The following is a 19,843-nucleotide window of genomic DNA, read 5'->3' as shown; positions in this document are numbered from 1 at the left end:
ACACTTGTACAATCACGCATAGGGAAGTAATAAAACCAAACAACACTGAAGTAGCAGGAGCATAGCATCACTTTAACTTCATAATAAATGTTTACTGTCAAACTCATTTCAGCAGAGATGAATGTGGATCTTTTTTGATGAAAACGTAACAGTGACTATATTAACAGCAATTTGTTCAGATCATACTTACAAATGAACATCTCCAATAATACAATAATACTGTTGCCATAAATTTTTTCATGGAAAAACAACAATTTAGAATCCGACAATGATTCACGTTCAATATGTTTGCATGCATCAGCATGTGACGCAGGTCCACGACATGTTTGAGGACAGTGAGACAGTGATGAGGTGTATGTTAGGAGTGACAGATGAGTTTAAGGTGGGGTAGGATTACATCAGGGATTGGGCCTGATGAGCCCTCGTTTGTAGTAGTAGCGCAGAATTCTCTATCGACTATAACGTTTGATGACATTGCGATTGCCCCTGAGAGTAAGTAGCAGGTGGAAGAGAAACAGGTGGGGTGGAGGTATGCTCTAGAAAGGAGGAATGAAAGTTAGAATACACGTCTGTGAACGAGAAGGAGACAGGTGTAACAGTGACCATTCAATGAGCAGAAGGGGTGAAGTCAGATGAGTTTAAGTACTTTCGCCTGTCTCATGCAAATCCGAAGCAACAAATGGTGCTTAACAGAGGTGACGAAAAGAGTGCAGCCAGGGTGGAGTAGGCGGACAAAGGTGTTAGGGGTGAGTTGTGATAGAGGATAGCAGCAAGAGTCAAAGGTAAGGGCTACAAGATGGTAATAAGACCTGATATGATGTATGCTATACTGCCATAAGTATTTATGCACCCACCCAAATAACTGAGTTCAGGTGTTTCAATAACCTTTATAGTCACAGGTGTACAAATCAAGCACCTAACATACACACTGCTTCTGAATACCTTTGTGAAAGAATGGGTCGCTCTCAGGAGCTCGGTGAATTCCAGCCTGTGCAACAACTCTGGTATTCGACAGTCAACTATTAGTGGTATTATAACAAAGTGAAGGTTATATATAAAGTGGTAGGCGACATAAAATCACAGAGTGGGCTCAGTGACTGCTGAGGTGCGTAGTGCGCAGAGTCAGTTGCTACAAACTTAATGTGACCTTCAGATTAGCTCAAGAACAGCATGTAGAAAGCTTCATGAAATGAGTGTCATATCATGATATCAATGATATCAATCAATACAGCAATTCCAAACAAGACAAGCCCAGGCATATCTGACAGCAAGAGCCATGTGTCAGCTTCTCACGATGATGATTTAGTACCAAATGTGTTTCGCCACTTGAGGCCAAAACACACCATCAGAATCCACACGACGTGGAGATACTAGCAACTGGTCATGTGCAACCAATAGTAAACAAATGACTCCCCCAAGCATGGCTCGGTGTGACAGGACGAGCAAACAGTGGAATGAAATTACTGATTTGGTTTGCTGTCTCACCACTATTGCGCTGTAAAGCTGCTTCTGCTGGCACCTTGTGGCAACAGATTTACACTTTCAATTATGTAGTCTGTCATCACTGACAGTAACTCGCTGGAAAAGGAGGACAGAAGATGCCCTCATTTTGTTTGCAGTAATAAATGCTGCTCTCTGCCGCTGCAATTACAGATAAAATGTTGTTCAGTAGCTTTTTCTCTATATCTTGTAAACTGTCATCAAAATCATGATCGTAAGTTCCCTTAAAATGTTGTGATATCGTTTTGAGCCTTTTATTGCCAAACCCTACACTGGTGTTTTGGAAATGCCAGTCAGTACAGTGAATCTGTGTGTTTAAGTCATAAAGTGTGGAAAGAAGTACAAGACAATGAAAGTGTCAAAGTGAACTAAGTGTATGTGTGAAGTTAAAGGCTTAGTTTCCAGCAAACGTAACGTGTGTACATTTTTTTCTTGGTGTGTGTTTCTTACATCATGGGATCAGCCCAGCTCTATGACTCACACTGACCACATAGGCTGTATACATTTGTATGCCCGTGGCTTTGGCTTTGCATGTAAATATGTTATTTACCTGCAAGCATTTGCTTGAATTTGATACCTGTGTGTGGTTTCCTCAAGTGAGAGGGTCTGGGTTCATGGCAGCCGCAGAAGCTTCCTCTTTCTTGAAAAGATCGCGTGGTTCTTGCCCTCCTCTCTGACTGCTCAGGGTTAGAGTGGCAGCCCTCACTGCGTACGACGCACGCCTCGCTCTCACTTGTGGTCTCTGTGTGGTAACCTGTCTTCCTCTCTAAGTCCAAGTCCTCCCTCTTCTCTGCTGACAACTCTTTCCTCGCTTCCTTCCTTTCCTCCTCCCTCTCCTTCCTCTCCTCCAGTGACTGTTCCCGCAGAGGTAGGCAGGGTACGGCCGTCTCAGGCTCCGAGACGGAAACGGCAGTTTCATAGTCCGTGTTGTTGGCTGTGCTGGTGTCCGGGAGTAAGGGTTTTTCAGTGCTTGATTGGGCAGGAGTGAAGAAAACCTGAGGAGAAGGCATTTTATTTAGTATGTGCAAAGTTCAAATTTCTCACTGGCAAGATAATGAAGCAAAAAGCTAACAGTTTACATACAGAAGATTGCCCTTCAGCTAGCATTTAAAAGGTGGATGTTTGTGTTCTCATGCACCAAAGTACACATGTTTAGAAGGCAATCTTAATGCAGTCTTTACTACTCTAAAGCCATAAAGGAAAGTGAATGGTTTCATTTTTTGAAGTTCCCTCAGCTGGCAGTAAAACAGAATAATATCTCTGAATAAATGCTTTGAAGGAGGAAAAGTTGTGAGCGTAAAGGTGTGAAATGGGAAGGGCAGAATTCAGACATGCACTAGTCTTCTTTTTCATGCCTAAGCTCTTTCAATAAAAGGATTTTTTATGCCCGGTGCTCAACTTTTATTCCATATTTCACACACTCCAAACAGTGGTCACAAATACTCGTCCTTTGTGCTTGTTCTTGTTTTTGCATTTAACGGCAACTGCAGCTGTATTCCTGAAGCCCTAACATTTTTTGATCTTTTTAAGTCTATTTGGTTACATGCAGACCGATTACTTAGTATTTAAATGTGGTGTGTTTTTATCATAAAAGCTGTTATGTGTTATTAAACTCATTGTTAGTCTATACTGGTTAACCCCATTTGATTTTAAACCTTCTTCAACAAAACAAACATGATACCTGGGAGGTAGAGACAGCCACGCTGAAGTTTTCTGGAACAGGTGGATGATCGGGTGGAGCAGCTTCCTTATCTACCCCTGGTGTAGAGGCCGGTTCTGGTGCTGAACCCGATCCGGGGCTCGGAGCTGGCAGCGCATCTACTTCAGATACAGAGTCTTCAGTGATTGGAATGAACTCGGAAGGAGTGATCGCTGTGGTTCGATCCTCTGATATCATAGGGGACTGGAGTGAGCTCTCACCACCAGCACCAAGTTCACCAGGCCAGGATCCTGGGGTGAGCCCTCCTGCCCCTGGAGTGATGGTAGCGGTGGTGCTGGGAGGCTCCAGCTTCACTTCAGGGGGCCTGTGATGATCAGATGTCCGGGAGAAGCGTTGGTGAGCTGAGAAAGACTTCGGAAGCAGCTGTTTCTTCTGGCGTGATGACCGTCTGTTGTTGTTACTGCCGCCACTGTAGTCATCGAGGATCCCGGAGTCATCGCCCTCATTGGTTCCCGAGCTGCTGATGCAGTTGATGAACACATTTCGATTGGTCGTAGAGGACGATGATGAAGCCTTGTCAAAGTCCTCAGTCTGAGAGCGTGTGATTTTCTTTTGCTTGTGGCTGCCAAATCCAAATGAGTGGCGTGACTTGGGCCGTCCGCCGCCATCGCTGAACCCCGTTGACACCGACGTGCTTATTGCCTGCTGATTATTTCCGTTGGCATCGGTGCCCTGTGTCAGCGGCGGTGTGAGGTTGAGGTTGATAGGCTGGACACGTGGATCGCTGTTCCGTTTACTTGCGAAGCTGAGAGACGGCGTGCGGAACAGGCTCCGCCGTTTCCCGGTGCTGCCGGAGCTGGAGTTGGTGCTGGAAGGCGAGGAGGTGTGGACGCCATTTCCCACTCCGCCTGAAGATGGAGAGGAGGGAAGGGACTCCTGCCTCTTGCTGCTGCTGCGGCGGAAGATTGGCAGGCGGGAAACAAGAGTTGATCGCCGTGAGCCTGATTCACCCATTTAAAAGCTGAGGCAGTGGGCCACTCTGAGAGAACAAGCAGACAGAAACATTTAATAAATAAACCATTCATCAACTCCTGAATACTGCATGGCATACACCACTTCTTCTCTGGTGCCAAACCCTTATGTGGCTAAGAACTCTCAAAGTCCGGTCCATTAACCCTTGGAGCACAATTTTATTTTTCAAAAATGGAGTTTAACTGCACAAACTGCTCACATTTCCCACTCTTAAAGTTCCTGCTGCATCTTTACCCATTCTGATATGGAAAAAGTGTCATACTTAAGAGATTTTTCCCAAATCGGGCGTGTGAAATGACTCCTTAAACCAAAACAGTGTTGTTTACACCATTTCTCCTACTGTCTATGTGTGAACTTTCTCTAATGGAAAAATTTAATCAAACACCTGCCTCAAAAGAGCTCAAAAGAGGCAAAAACAGAATCTGATTTCACATTTATTCCATGCAAATAAAGTGGTTGTCAAGTCTGAATACACCCAGCATACTGAAGGGGCTTAGCTGAAGTGTACTTCTGTATATTGTACATCAGTACATGTGAACAAAGACGGATCTAACACTCTCACAAAGGTGTGAGATCTCACAGAATGAGAGGCAGTATTTTTCATTCGGTAAAGCAGGTATTCTGGGTGTAAAAGGCCTTTTTGTCTGTCATCAGCCTGTCAGATAACATTCAGCGCTAGCAGCAGTCGATGTTCATCTGTTGAGCCACATCAATTCAGGGCTTGCTAAATGTCTGAAGACAGGAGGGATGAAGGGGTGAAAGACTTTAAAATAGTTCAATTATTTTTTTATAATGAGAATTTCTTTGTTTCTCTCTAGCACAAAAGTGGATTAAACTAACAAGAAAACCAAAAAATAACATCTGTTTTGGCATCGGCTACTGGACAAATTGTTTTTTTAAAAACATCAATACTAGCCGAGAACTTCACTTTTAGCGCATCCCTATTTTAAGGTCATCTGGCGTGTCTCACAAAAAAAACTGCTGCTCTGATACATCTCATATTTCATAAGATCAAACAGTAAAAAAGGCTCTTTATTGCCCCAAAACGTCATTTTCACTTGGAAGTGCATGTGTAAAGAAAGTTTTTACGTGACTATTATTAGATCTGCTATGAGACCTGGAGGGTTGATTTCTGTTTAACATTTCACACATTGCAATTAACATTTACTTGACAACTAAATTGTGCAGACAGACCTAACCCAAGGGGAGAGCCAGACAAACACAGAATGGAAAGAAGTGAAGAAGAGAGAGTTACAAAATATCCTAAGCGCTCTTTCAGGGGGGTTTTTTGTATGGATGTACTAGAAAAAGATCAAATCTTAGCACAGTTATTTACAGATACAGTAAGTTCATTTTTTAAGGTCATTTGATAGAAAAAAGAATGTTGTACTCATAAATATACACTTTCCTTCTAATAAACAATTTAATTACGTTCCCACATTATACGAGACTTTATCCACTAAGTATCTCAACTTTAAAAAATGTTTCATTAACAGAGACTAACAGCAGCTAACAGATGCTAACAGCAGCTAACAGATGCTAACAGCAGCTAACAGAGGTTTTTCTGCGCTTAACAACAGAAAAGTTCAGCGTATCCTCAAAGCTCACCTCGGTATCACAGAAGCAAGCTTCACTTAATTGTTTATCCTACATTGACCACCATAGCTAGGATTCTGCACTTGAATTAGGAGGGGTAAGGAAATGACGTCCAGTATCACCTTCAGCCATACGCAATATGGTTGAAATGACCTGTGGCTCTTTAGTGGTTCACTGTGTGTGTGTTCCCCTGGTCTTTCTCCTCTCACTATTAAATAAAGGGGAAAAAATGCCCCTAAAAAAATTCAGTAATGGATTTATAGATTTTACGCGCTGAACCTCTATGTGTTTGCAGTGGTGCAGATTATCCATACATTATAAACTACTATGTAGCTTTCACAAGCACTAATAAATCAGCCACTGACTGAAAGCACAACATGGAAAAGAACAAAATAGGAAAGACCAGAATTTTGGAAAAAAAATATAACAGCACCAGTACAACTCGTGGCCAACCATAACTTCCTGGCCTATAGCTCACCCTCTCACCTGCACTGGCTGTTGAGAATACAAAATTAGAGCGTCAGCCTACAACAATGTTCCTCACATGACCTTACAAAGAGAGTCTCTGAGTAAACACAATGCCCCACTGCTAGTAGGAACTGACTAAAGTTCCCCTTTTTGAGTCATAAAGGAAGGCTTTCATTTGAGCAAATACTCCTGTCATTGTTTTTTTGCACTCAGTAAGCGTAACAGTGACTATGCAGTCCCTGTACTATTGAAGAGCCGACCTCTCTAAGAGCTCCTGAAGTGTTTTGTTTTCAATCTCTGCCTAATAAGCTTACATTAACACTCTCCACTCTGAAGTGGTGTATTATTAGTGTCACCTACCTGAAAATAAATGTTCTCATATTCTAAATGTGATGCAAATTTTAAATTACAATTTAACTCAATGCAACGTATAAAACAGAAAAGGAAGAGAGAGAGGAAGTCAATAAATAGTACTGCCAAACAACGGCGTTAATATCACACGCACACGTATTAGGCTAGGGTCTGTCCTCGATCACATCTAGCTGTTCGTGCAAGTCAAGACAGAGCGGTCACCAGCCGTATCAAACGCTTCCTTTTCAGATTAGCCAACAGTTTAGTAGCTTTAGATTTTCAACCCACCACACAGCCATTTGACCTGGTCATAGTACTCTGGGCTAACCGATTAAGACAACCAATTAGACAGATTAAATCAGATTGAGAACGCCTCTCTCATTTAACAATAAGGGCAAACAACCTGTTGTCAGACTTTACAGGGGCTGAAAATGTCAAATATACACTCACTCAATACTACCTTTGGAAGCATTGTTTTATTATAATCATGCTGTCATCTATAATCTAACATAAAATTACATTATAGGCTCAAAAGAGCTAACAGACACTCAGGCATTTGACTAAACTCATCAGTAACTGCTCATGAAGCGAGGTTACCTACAAAAAAGGAAGCAAAACCTCACCTAATCTGAGTTCCCCTTTGCTTTGCAATTAGTCTGAGAGCTGCTGAGCTGAATGCAAAGTGTTCGTTTTGCTGTGAGCTGGCGTTGCTTCTATATAACTGTCCGCTTAGATGTTCACTTAAATCAAGAATTACTTGAATTGGAGAAGAAAGATTTCTAAGCACGTTTCTAGATCTCCAGCTCTAGTTTTCCCAAATTAAACACATGACAGGTTACGTTTTCTGTCATTGCGGCCTTCACTCCATGTAACAATAGTGATGCATTAAAATCACAATCCTCAAATAAACCAAAACAGAATGAAGAACTTTACTCATGCAGCGCTCTGTGGTTTTTGGCATCTTATCGACACACCCTACAACAATAGTTAACAATCAGCAGACAATGCCACAAAGACACCCTCCCATCTCAGAGTAATTTTACACTGATACTCTACATGATCATCGGTTTGAAATAATAGGTGTGTATAGGGTGTGAAAAATGGGTGTTTCCTATAAAACAGGTTCTGGGTGCGATAATTTTGAAAACCATAACCACATGTTAGAGTTAATGCAAACCATACTCTTCTATTCAATGTAATGAAAGATTGCAGGGAAGGAGTGCTATTTGAAAAGCGTGTGTTTTCATAGAAGGAGTAAGCAGGCTGCAATGCTGCTGTAGACAGTGTTATCAAAGAAAAACATTCCCATATTTTTTTAGCAAATACCTCCATGCTGAAAAACATAAATACTACTGGATTTGAACTACAAGCTATAGTGCTACATTACAAATAATCTAGTGATACAGCCAAGGTTATAACTAGTCTTTTATCAGTCTATCTCATCTAGCTTCTTCTGACTGTCTGTGTTGATAATATTTAATAGACGCACACACCTCTTTCCCACAAGCCAGGGCATGTGGAGAAAACAAAAAACAACCTTAAGCTATAGGATGCCAATTTAACCATGAATGGAACTGAGAACTGTAATCCGTCACCATTGCTAGAGTGAATGGAAGATTAGTAAAGTGCAGTCTGCAAACATATCCTAACATAAACTAAGCAACTTGTTATATAAACGTCAGCCTGATATTTGGACAGTAAATGTTTAAATAGGGAAGACATGTGAGTGTATCGTGGATAGAATGCAAACAGGATACATATAGGAAACTTGAAGGATTAATGAAGCATAGAAGTAATTTGTGAGCAAACAAATCGACTGAATGAACAGCAACAGAATGATGTTATAACTGTGTCACTCACAAGCAACTTATAACACTTTAATAACCCTGTAATATCCAGCAGTTCAGCCGCAACACACTTACACTCTATTACATACATTTTTATAGGAGTGTGATACACTGCACCGGGATCACTGGAGCCATGATCACAAAATACTGTTGTAAACAGTGCTGCACATCATGCCAAAATAAGGATTTTTCCATCTACCAACACAGACCATCGCTGTGTGCTAACCACGCACAATAATAAAGCTTCTATTAAGGTGAAGCAGCGATGTTAGATAACCCTGAGGCCACAGGAGGCATTTCACAACTGCTTTCATGAGCTCCAGCAATGAATGCTGTGGTCCTTTAAGCTTCTGCTGAATTACATGCTTCTTAGATCTGCTGCTGATGATGATGATGGGCTCAAAATCACAACAATGAATGGGCCTCAGCGTCTGTAGTTACAGTTTAACCTGCACTTCTCACAACTGCTCATTTATTATTGTGCCCGTGAATCAGCCTGCAGCTGCTTCTGATTGTAAATTATTTGCATTAAGATAAGAATTGTGGATGTAAATGAGTGAAGCCAGCAGGTCCTCAGCGGGGCGCCGACAACTGTCAAACCGAAAACGTCAACAACGCTCTGAAGCCTTGCGAAGCCTTAAATCCCGACTAGCTAACCGAGACCGGGACACTGAAGTGCTGGCGCTAATCGCCACCACGACGCTGAATCGGTAAAGCAGTGGGAATCGCTTTCTCTACTCCGCAATGGTCAGCGGTGTCCGGAGGAAATACAGCGGCAGGCTCCGTCCGGTGGTTCCGGTCAGGCTGGCTAGCAGGTAGCGGACAAACACACAAATGTGCGTATTTTACCTTCAGAGGAATCCCGGAGTCTCCACCGAGGCCCCCCTCCGGCGCACAAACAGATGGATATACCTTCGCTTTGTGGTCATACGAGTTATTATAACCTACATGAATGAAAATATCTGGGATAGGTAGCACCTTGTGTTGCACTGACGCCAATATGACACCTCAGTGACGTGAATTCGCCCTTTCCTCGTTCGTCGCTTCCGCGTTGCGACGACGGGCAGCGAGCGTGGACAACGTGACGTCCGTACTCCTCCTCCTCCTCCTCCAATACCCTCACAGACCAGCATCCTCCTGCAGGTGGATGATTGGACGATTCAGTCTTTCTTTGGCGAATTCAACCACAAGAAAAAAAAGAAAAGAATCCTGATGTGTGCCCTTATAGTCAGAAACCACTAAATACCAGGATTGCAGGGTTCTGGTTTCCTAAATGACTACTTGTTATTTTTTGTGTGCTAAAATGTGAAGGCTATGTTTTGTTTTTTCAATTTTATTATTGCTAACACATGGGAATTGAAGTATCATTGCACAGATAAGACAAAAGAAAAGACTGAAAAAAAGAAATGCACGACGTTTACAAAATAAAGCATTTCGAAATGAGGGTAAAGGCCACTAAAAATATATTTTCAGTACATCTTTGGATACAGCCCTGCTTGAAAATTCAGAAGTGAAACTGTTAGATACTGGAGAATGAGCTGATCAGTTATTATTATCATCATCATCATCAGGGGTGGGCCAAAGTGTGCAGGTTATCAAAAGGATTCACACATGCTGGCTCTGACACATACCTTGCTAGTACTGGGTTACACTTTTTTTTTTTTTTTTTTTTTTTTAAATAAACACACCTGAGCTTTAATTTCTTGTGGTGTACCTTCAACAAGGTGCTGGAAACGTTCCTTGAGAGATTTTGGTCCATACTGACATGACAGCAGCGCACAGTTGCTGCAGATCTGTCGGCTGCACATGTATGATGTTAATCTCCCGTTCCAAAGGCACTCTGTTGGACAGATCTGGAGACTGGAGGCCATTCGAGTACAGCTACCTCATTTTCACATTCAAGAAACCAGTTTCATCGAAGTTTCTGTCACAAAGCTCAAATTAAACGTACACATCAGAAAATGGTTAAAATGTGGCCATAAAGACGTAAAGATTGTCAGCAATAACACTCTGATAAGACTGGTGTCTAAGTGATGTTTAGCTGATACTAAGGGCCCAAAGTGGACCGAGAAACCCCAACACAACGAGCATGATGGATCCATAGTTTCAAGTTTGTCATATTCTGGCCGTACTATCCAAATTCTGTGGTTCAGTCTCAAATGTTGATTGCAATGCATACTATATCTAGATTAACATAAAATCTTGTTTGCAGTATGATTGTAAAGTATGAAGACTTAACTGTAACCGGACTTGTGATGATGCTGAAGAACATTTTAAGTCTGGTAACTGGAACAATGTTCGATTCATTCAGCAGTTGTAATACGCACAAAAGTAACCACACAGCTGTATAAATACATAAAGATCACAAGAAAATCTGCTTTTAAAAACAGCCTTTATTTCATGAAATCCCCACACAAGAAATTAAAGTGTAGCCTTTACATGAATCAGAGCAAAGTATGACAAATCTTTAACGTGGTACACACAGAAATCCACCATTTACACACCACATACAGTTCTCTAAAGAAATGCACTGTCACCGATATACAGGATAGAAAATCTCAGTGTTGCACTTACAAAAGAAAGTTTCAACATTTACTTTGCATCAAGCTAAAGCCCAATTTCTTAAAACAACAAAACCTAGAAAATGTTAGCAGTGCAAATTTTAGTGTTCTCTTCAGTTCTGCAGCCCAATAATATTGCACACCCATTATACACACACACACACACACACACCTGCAGAGCCAAACATTTGCTGACATGCTACAGATTTTTAAAGTGCTAGCTTGGAATTAGATTGAGAGCCAGCCTTCAAAAATATTTGGTTCTAAATTTGTAAGCAAAAAGAACAAAAAAAAAAAAGAAAAAAAAACAGAAAAAAAAAAATCTTATTTAGGATGCAGTTTAATGTAGAGTCAGCTGTGGTATTGCGATTACAGGTCTTGTATCAGGATGCTATAAACTACATGAGTGTGCTGTGACCCTCAAGTGGAACAACTACATACTCAGGAAAAATTAAGAACCTGAAGACATTCAGTTTGTTCTGTGATTAAGAATACATTCTGTGATGGAAATAAAACAAAAGCTGCACTGCCAATTCATAAATGCATAGAAGTGTTTTACAAAGATGTTGAGGACTCAAGTGAAAATAAACATTTAAGGGGGGGAATTTAAAAAAAAAAATTATATATATATAAAACTTTGCACCATAAGAGAAATTAAATATTTCACCTTGAGACTAAAAATTTCTATCCAGATAAAAGAGCAAATTTCATGTTTTTAAGACCCAAAACAAGAATGTCTCCCAAAAAAGGCAACTGAACCAGGTAACATCTGCTTACAGTAATTTCCATCAAAAGTGATCTACAAGCAAAACACCAACCGATTATATGAACATTTGTGTACTTAATTTCACCCAAAATAATATACTCTTGATTAAACTGTACATGGAATTAAAAAGCAAACACAAGCAATCAGCTTATTATGTGACATGAAAGAAGGCAGATACTGCACTGTTAGGTGGACAGCTGTAAATCAAATCAAACTAGTTTCTGTAAGGAAAGGTACAGTAGTTAAGGTTTTCCAGGCCTGATGGACAGAGGTAGGTAGCATTGAGCCTCAATCGAGGCCAGAAACCTGAGAAAACGCACACACACCGACGACCCTAACCCTCCAGAAATCAAAATATATATACACATGTACAAGCAAACCCAGGTGCAACCACATACAGTATGCGTGTATACAAAAAACAAATGTGGTTTCCTATTGAACAGTCTAGTGTGCTCTTTGAAAAAAAACAAAAACCAATCAGCCACTCTGGCATCTGATAGCGACACATGCTACACAGCATAGCTACTAAACAGTGCAATTTGTGATAGCACTTTTTGTAAGAACCTGAAGAGCTAGGTCTTTTTTTTTTTTCTGAAACTAAAGGCTGTGAGGCCACAAAGATGTGGGTTGCAATCAAGTCAGCACCAGAACCAAAAAAAGCTTTGGCTAATATGCTTTATTTCCACCAAAGCAGTGCCTAGTCTACAACTAGCTCCATGCCTTTGAATTAGACAGCACTACTGGGTCCTAAAAGCTAGCCCCAAGTTTGGATTCATAGTAAGTGGCTACAAAAGGCACTACTGCAAGAAAGTTAGGTGATTCACAGATGTAGGCTGAAAAAAAAGACCCAACTTTTATGTAATGCCATGCAACATTTGCATCAAACATGTCAAAGCTTATGCTGGTTCTCAAAAGCACCAAAGTAGAACTGGCACTGCATCAGTGGTGAAGAGCCATTTGTGACTTTGCAGCTGTCAAACAGTAAGCACCTGGTGTTCTGATACCTTGACAGTTTTATGGTGTTTAAAGTCAAATTGTGCTGTGCAACAGAAGTGAAAGCAAAAAACAAAAAACAAAACAAAACAGGAAACACAAAAAGTCTCAAATCACAGTAAATACTCCAGGGTTTATATCTGTTAGTGAAGGTAGCTGTGAGAGTGTACTGATAGCTGTATATCGGCAACGTTTACGCTAAGTAGTGATCCAGCTGTGAAGACTAAAATTTATTGTGCAAGACTCATTTTATTGTGCAAAAACAGCTAAACATAAGTGTGAGGAGGAGTAGCGTTTGTGACAAAGAGTAAATAAGTTCTAATATCTACGAGGCCAGTGTCTGATCCAACTGTACCGACACCAAATCCTCACATCCAGTATTTAATGTCAACATCTGGTTGCTAGAGAGAACTAATTCATCCATTTCAAAAAAAAAAAAAAAAAAAAAAAAAAAAAAAAAGGCACAAAGGCGCTAGCTTCAGTTAGCTACCAGGCTCTCAGGTCCACTAATATATCTACACCTATGCTGCTACCTTAACGTAAATGGTTACAGAAAACAAGCAAATACAAACCACCCACTAATTGAAACAAACACTATTTAAACCGAAACCTGAAAAAAGAAAAAAAATAAGGAAAGGAAGATCGAAGGCGTTTAATGTTAAAAGACTCAGTTTGAGCAGTTCATCATAAAACCAGGTCCAATACAATTACCAGATCCAGAGACTTTGGTATATGGAGAAGACCTTTTACATCTATACGGACTACCGAAGACCTCTGTATGCAGACACTGATACTCAGCGTAATTATCTTCGTGTGGGTAATACATTATACATGCCAATACTGGGGGGGGAGGGGCCAGTCCCTGGCAGGGATCCCATTTCCACATTAGGACCAAGTGCCCTAATCACATCTGCCTGATTTGACCTTCAAAAATGGTCTGAATTGTATTCCATCACCCTGTCAATAAAACCTGTTCTTCCCAGAACACACTAAAGATGAAATGGATTCCAGGCTTAATGCACTCCTTAGAAGGCCAGTCTCTTACTGGCTAGGAACTCTTCCAGCTGAACCTTGCCGCTGCCCATGAGGCCAAAAGCCGGATACATTGTTCCCGAACAATCCACCTGCCTCTCGTAAAGGCACCTCATAGTGTCGGCGTCGTAAAAATACACTCGGCACGCGTCATAATCAAGGCATATGCCCAAGCGCTGGGGCATAGGAAGGATGCGGCTGCCGGGGTCAGCTGACTGTGCGTTTGCTGTGGAAGAGCTAGACGTTGAAGAAGACTTCGGGATGATGAGTTTGCCCATGCCCAAGGTGATGAGGGTGAAGGGCTGGGAGAGCTCATAGCATGCATCTTCACTGCCGCTGTCGTGCCCGCTGTCGTGGTCATACCTGGTAAAAGGAAGGTACCGGTAAAGATTTGTTTTGCACTTGGAAAGTTTATGCAGAACTTTATTAGATGAACTTATGAATTTCAGGCAACTGATCTGGAGGAAACATCTAAGCATTGTCTGAACCCTGCCTGGTCCTTATCAATTTGCATGCGTCACATAATTACCATAGAAGTCAAATTTATTTGCATTATGTAATGTTCTCCTTTACATGGGCTAATTTGCTGAAAAGGCCAAGCTTCGTCTCAATAAGCTCTTTAAGAGTTTATACTGGTTCTCTTGCGTCACAGGATTAGGTATGGCTCAAATACACTTGGCGCTATACTGCATTTGTTATGGTTAGATTTGTCACCTGTAGACCACATGCCTATAGATTATAGAAACATAAGGGGGGGGGGGGGGATATGGCTGCACATACCTTGGGCTGCTTGTATCTCTCGGATTGTGAAACCATTCAATCAGCTTTGTGTCGGAGGCCACGCCAACTTTAACCATGTAGGAGTATGGTTCCACCTTAAAGGCCCAGTAATGTCTGCAAAAAAAATAAAAATGCAATTTTTTCACCTCAGAAAGAGGAGGTTATGATGACCAGTTTGCCCATTCATTCACTAATGGGCTCATTTGTACCAAACCTGGGAACTGGCAGAAGATTTTGCAATTAAACCTACTTTGCACTGACGAAACAAAATCTACTGCTCAGTGAGATTTTTGTATCAAGTCCCAGTGTTGGTTGTTTGTGTTTTGCATACCTTCCCTGAGAGATGCCCGTGTCCCCAATTATGTAATCTAGTCCAATGTAGCTGCCTGTCTGCACACGTTCGGCTGCGAGCAGGAAGGCCATGCCGGCTACGCTCTCCACAGTATCCCGTCTCTTATTTAGAATGAGCCTCTCCGTGCTGAATCCACACTTGTCACTGAACAGGAAACCAAACACTGCATGCAAAAAGACAGAATAGAAGAATTAGATAAGCGGGACATAAAAAGGGTGAACAAAGAGGAGTACATGGAAATCAGAAATATGAATGGGACAAACAGACCCAGTTTCAGAAGAAGAGTCCTTATTGAGCATTTAGCTCACGTAAAAGGGAATATTTTCTCTATTCTGTTACTGGGTAAGTGACAAAGACTGACACAAGAGGGTGCTATAATACAATCTTAAAATGTACATAAAGAACTACAAGTACCACCATCATCATAACACCATGACAGAGAAGTCTAATGAAACCATGTCCTATATTTCTCATCTGGCTGCAAATGTATTCTATAAATAGTCTGAAGGCCAAAGGCCATGATTACCATGCACCAGGATACATACAAGCTAACATGATTATGCCGGTTCACTCAGCCATTCTCTCCAATCTGAGGCCTACACTGGGGAAAACCTAGTTAATTAGCATGCGTCTAGGGAAGTCCTTTAAACAACTAGGGCATGATGATCATGTTTGTATAAGCTAACCCAACGTGTGAAAAGACAACGAGACAGGAGTTTTATGCAGTCTTATTTAGCTTTGCATTTGTTTCAAATATTGCACACAAGCTGGTAGATTCCCATTTTCAAGTATGATAAACTTTGTATCGCTGATGTTGAAATATGTATGCAAAGTGACCTGAGCTGTTTCCATTCTTTAGATTTTATATAAAGAATTCAATATTCTCTGTGCACCCTGACATCCAAGAAATTCCACTAAAGGGTTATACACCAAAAGTTCAAACCCCTAGGTGAAATCCTTGTCTAGTTATCGCATTCACTAAACTTTCAGATTCTAAACATCTGACCTTAGCCTCAAGTTCACTGAGATGCAGATTTGTCCAAGACTCGCAATAGAAATGCCCACGGTATCAACTTATAAAAGGTTCTGTGTCGCTTCATTTTCAAGTTATCGCATTCACAAACCTGAGTGTCCATGTTTCCCACCCATCCACCGACTGCAATACCATAGCCTTTAATGGCTGAGGGGTTAAAAACTAAAGACAGTCTGTAGACTATACACACACACACACACACACACACAATATCAGATATTTACATCTGACATTATTTGAACTACTGATTCCACATACACAGTGACACAGGGTGACTTTTCCCTCCAGACATTGGATGCATGAGTCAGAAGCATCAGGAGACCATCTGTTAAATTTGACTGCGGTATTACAAGTCCTCAGCAACTATTTGTACTGTAACGTCAACAATGAATGTGACATCATGCAGAAGTATAAGGCTGTGGGGGGGGGGGGGGGGGGGGGGTTTGAGGAATTTGTCTGACATAAATGGTCATCTTTAACCATTAGTACAAATCCTCCCCCCCCCCTCCTCCACACCTTCTCTAACCCAGATTCTGAAACCACCATCTGTTCTTCCAGCCCTAAAGAATGCAGCACCCCATAATGGGGAGGGGGGGAAAAAAAAAAAAAGAAAAAAAAAAAAAAAAGGGCCAATATGCTTTGTGCTTGTCCATACCATTTCTAAAGAAACAGTTTGTGCTGTCCTCATTAAGTACAGTTTTAGTGGAAGATACGGAGGAAATATTGCAGAACATAACAGCTGCAACTCCCTCGATACATAAGGCAGGTGCAAGAACCCATGTCTCAGACTGGATTTCTTATTTTTCCCCAAGTCGATTTAATTAGAAAACTCAGTTAAGTAAAAATGTAAAAACTTATTTCTACTACTTCCAATCAATGACCAATTATTATGTTTGTTATCGATCTGGGTATCAGTGGGTCTAAGGTTTCCCTGATCTCACTAAACAGTTGAATCATAAATCAACATAAGTAAATTTTTATTAATAAACAGGTTCTGTAACTGGTGTCAATGGCTCATCCTTTAAAAATATGATGCAACACTGATGAGTAACCAGGTAAAAAATACTGACAAGTCAGGTTTGCTAAGAACAACAATCATGTCATTGGTTTACAGATATTTTATGCTTTTGCTCCTGAAGCTAGATGTCCGACAGGCCCGTCTGCATTTTTCTTGCCACAGCCAGGGGGCAAATAGGAACAACACTGGATGGAAGCATTATTCAAAATTCCTAATAAAACATGGATGCTACCATCCATTTATTAAATCTTTAAAGAAACGATAGCTCATACAATTTATGCAGCTTGAAATTAGTTTCCAGGTAACCATTTTTTAATAATCATTTTAAATCAAATTCATGTAAATATCAACTTATGAGCACTTAGAACAGGCAAAGTTTAAGCCAAGCCAAGTAGGTGACTGACATGTCAATGTTTGACATGTCAGTCACCTGCTTGGCTGGGGGCAGAGTGTTAGCATCTCATAGGAACATCAGGCTGTCTTAAACTGAAGCTGTTACATCATAAACAGCTCCTTGCAGGAGCTACAAGGGTGTAGGTTTTGTCTTTTGCATTTTTGCCTCCCTTGCTTGAAATTCCACCTCATTACTGACGCACACAGAGTCCATCCATTCAGACTCACACGAACCAGACAGCACAGGAATGTGGACGCTCCGATCGCACAACAAAACACCACAAATAACAACACTTATCCGCAAATCAAAACGCAGGCCTATCAGATCACAGGGGGATGCAACATGTTTACAGCTGATTTTGATACAGGCTCCTGGCATGACGGAGTGGTGGAGCCTGGAGATTATCAGATTTTAAGGATGACTCATTACAAAAAAGGCTCTGCAAACCTCCTGAAATTATAGCATACACCCAGAGAAAACAGCCCAAAGTGAGGAGACTAACACCTTCCAAGCAGGATGTAAATCAAAGTGATACAGTCCCTTACTGGGAAGGCTCCATTTGAATTCAAGCCCAGCAGATGGCTGGAAATGATAATCCTTTTTAATGAATTCCACCTTGCATCTTTGAGGAAAGCTTAAGAATGCCAGCAACAGATGCAACTGCAGGTTTCTTCTCCAAGCTGACATGCCATCCACTCCCACGCACACAGACAAAAGCTATATTGGTTTCAGCAATCTGAAACAAAAGCCATTACTATGGTGATAAACTGCACCACCACTCTGCTTCATTACCTCCATCCTGCATGCTGTAAGGAAATTCAAAAATGTTTTAAAAACAGTGGAGCATCCATCATTTTATAATCTCCCTAAAGTCGAGCACAGCATTCAGCACAGACGTGCTTTGAGAACTAGAGGGGATAGAAAAAGCTTAGCTGCTGCCAGAAAGAGGCCCAATAACAGGGGTTGGTCCTCCAGTAGTCAGCGTGGCAAGTCATTAATGAGCTCGGCATCAACAACAAACAACAGCTTGAATTGAGTAAGTCACCACATTCTTTAACACTTTTACTCTTCCGTCTCCAGCAGAAGAACCAACACAGGATTGAAGGGGAAATGCAACTAATTTTTAACTAATTGGAATAAATCATGCGTCTCAGGCTTACCGGGTGCAGGTGGCGTGTGGAAGGTGACCTCAGGACTGTAGGGGCTGAACATGGAGTTCCTGCAGCTTCGTACTCTGAAGGAGTACAGACTGTCAGGCTCCAGGTCACACACCACGGTGCTGGGGCCGTACACTCTGTCTGTGGCCCTCCAGACACCATTGTCCTCACCATCTTCCTGGGATGGGGACTGGCCTGGGCCTCCAAGTCTGGAGAAAAATTATATTTCTCCTTCAAGTATCTGCAACTCATCCGTGGCGCTACACATCCCTCTACTCCCAAAGTCATGCTTGCACTCACCTGCGGTACTCAAGCATGTGGTGATCAGTAGGTAGGTGGTCATCAGAGAGCCTCCAGCAGATTGAGGCCTCATTATAGACTCTGCTATTGGACAGGTCAATCAGAGGTGGGTCTGGAACTGGAGAAGAGGAAGAAAGTGTAAAGAATAGAGCAAAGGAACCAGTCAGTATAATCAGGTGAAACAACAACTAAGGCCAAACAACAAGTAAACAAACTGCAACCAGGAAAGCCTGTAAAATATAGCATTTAACATCTGTTATGAAGATTTTCAAAACAATGACAAATCTGGGGAAGAGCTTGTTTTGTCCAAATTTAAAAACAAATCTCACATGGCAGACTGTAGTTCTGGAAGATTTAGGATTTGCAAGACAGACCATTCAATTTTATTTAGATAACAGCAACTTACAGTCACCTAAAGAGATGAAAGACGCATATGAATTTAAGAAAATAAAAATACACAGCAATAGCAGCCAAATTACTTTCATTCTAGTCACGCTGAGCCCTGTATTTCAGCTACATAGCTTGGGCTTAAGCAAATGAAGCAATGCAAGTATAGCTAAGATTAGCTTTGTCGGGATCAAGACTATCCACTCAGGACAATGGACTATCTTGCATAATGAAGCTTAAGAGTTTTTCCCAGACTCACAGCCAGGAAATGCACTTACACCCAACTCAGCTTCTTTCCCTTACTGCACTTTGTTTTTCCCCCATCCATTTTCTCAACAGTCATTTCAATTTCCTGCTTGTGTTGTTAACCCATCTCTCCATGGCTTTACATTCACCTACATATATACTGCCTCTGGCTTATGCTAGAGGACAAACCCCTTGAAGGATTCCCTCAGTTACACTCCTCAGCTAATTTATTTCCTCCAGAAACAAATTACTGCATCCATGTAGGTCACAGCTCCTCTCCAAGATCAAAGCATTTCTCTGTATACTTCCATCATCCTCCCAGTGAGAGTTCCCCTCATCCCTTTGGTTATATTTTTTCCCCCTTCTAGTT

At 41.4% G+C, this 19,843-nt stretch overlaps 2 protein-coding genes across 6 annotated transcripts in view; both read right to left on the bottom strand.

Annotated features, from left to right (window-relative positions):
* ccser1 (coiled-coil serine-rich protein 1) overlaps window positions 1-9,512 on the bottom strand; it is a 139,852-nt gene extending 130,340 nt beyond the window's left edge. The window contains exons 1-3 of the mRNA XM_085475645.1: window positions 9,304-9,512; window positions 3,182-4,199; window positions 2,078-2,495 (exon numbers count right to left, since the gene is read on the bottom strand). Coding sequence (XP_085331771.1) covers window positions 2,078-2,495; window positions 3,182-4,174 — 1,411 coding nt within the window. The 5' untranslated portion in view covers window positions 4,175-4,199; window positions 9,304-9,512. The remainder of the gene's footprint in view (window positions 1-2,077; window positions 2,496-3,181; window positions 4,200-9,303) is intronic.
* A 2,205-nt stretch (window positions 9,513-11,717) lies between these two features.
* The window catches only part of trim36 (tripartite motif containing 36), a 32,307-nt gene continuing 24,181 nt past the window's right edge, over window positions 11,718-19,843 (bottom strand). For all 5 annotated transcript variants that reach the window (XM_085475642.1, XM_085475644.1, XM_085475639.1 and 2 more), the window contains 5 exons: window positions 18,841-18,958; window positions 18,544-18,749; window positions 14,918-15,101; window positions 14,587-14,700; window positions 11,718-14,169 (listed from right to left, as the gene is read on the bottom strand). In XM_085475642.1, the coding sequence (XP_085331768.1) occupies window positions 13,800-14,169; window positions 14,587-14,700; window positions 14,918-15,101; window positions 18,544-18,749; window positions 18,841-18,958 (992 nt within the window). In that variant the 3' untranslated portion in view covers window positions 11,718-13,799. The remainder of the gene's footprint in view (window positions 14,170-14,586; window positions 14,701-14,917; window positions 15,102-18,543; window positions 18,750-18,840; window positions 18,959-19,843) is intronic.

This window comes from Copadichromis virginalis, linkage group LG12 (genome assembly GCF_057382275.1).
Source record: "Copadichromis virginalis isolate Kocher_CV1m ecotype Utaka linkage group LG12, C_Virginalis_male_GT1.1, whole genome shotgun sequence".
Classification (NCBI taxonomy): Eukaryota; Metazoa; Chordata; class Actinopteri; order Cichliformes; family Cichlidae; genus Copadichromis; species Copadichromis virginalis.
This window is presented reverse-complemented; position numbering and strand designations above follow the sequence as displayed.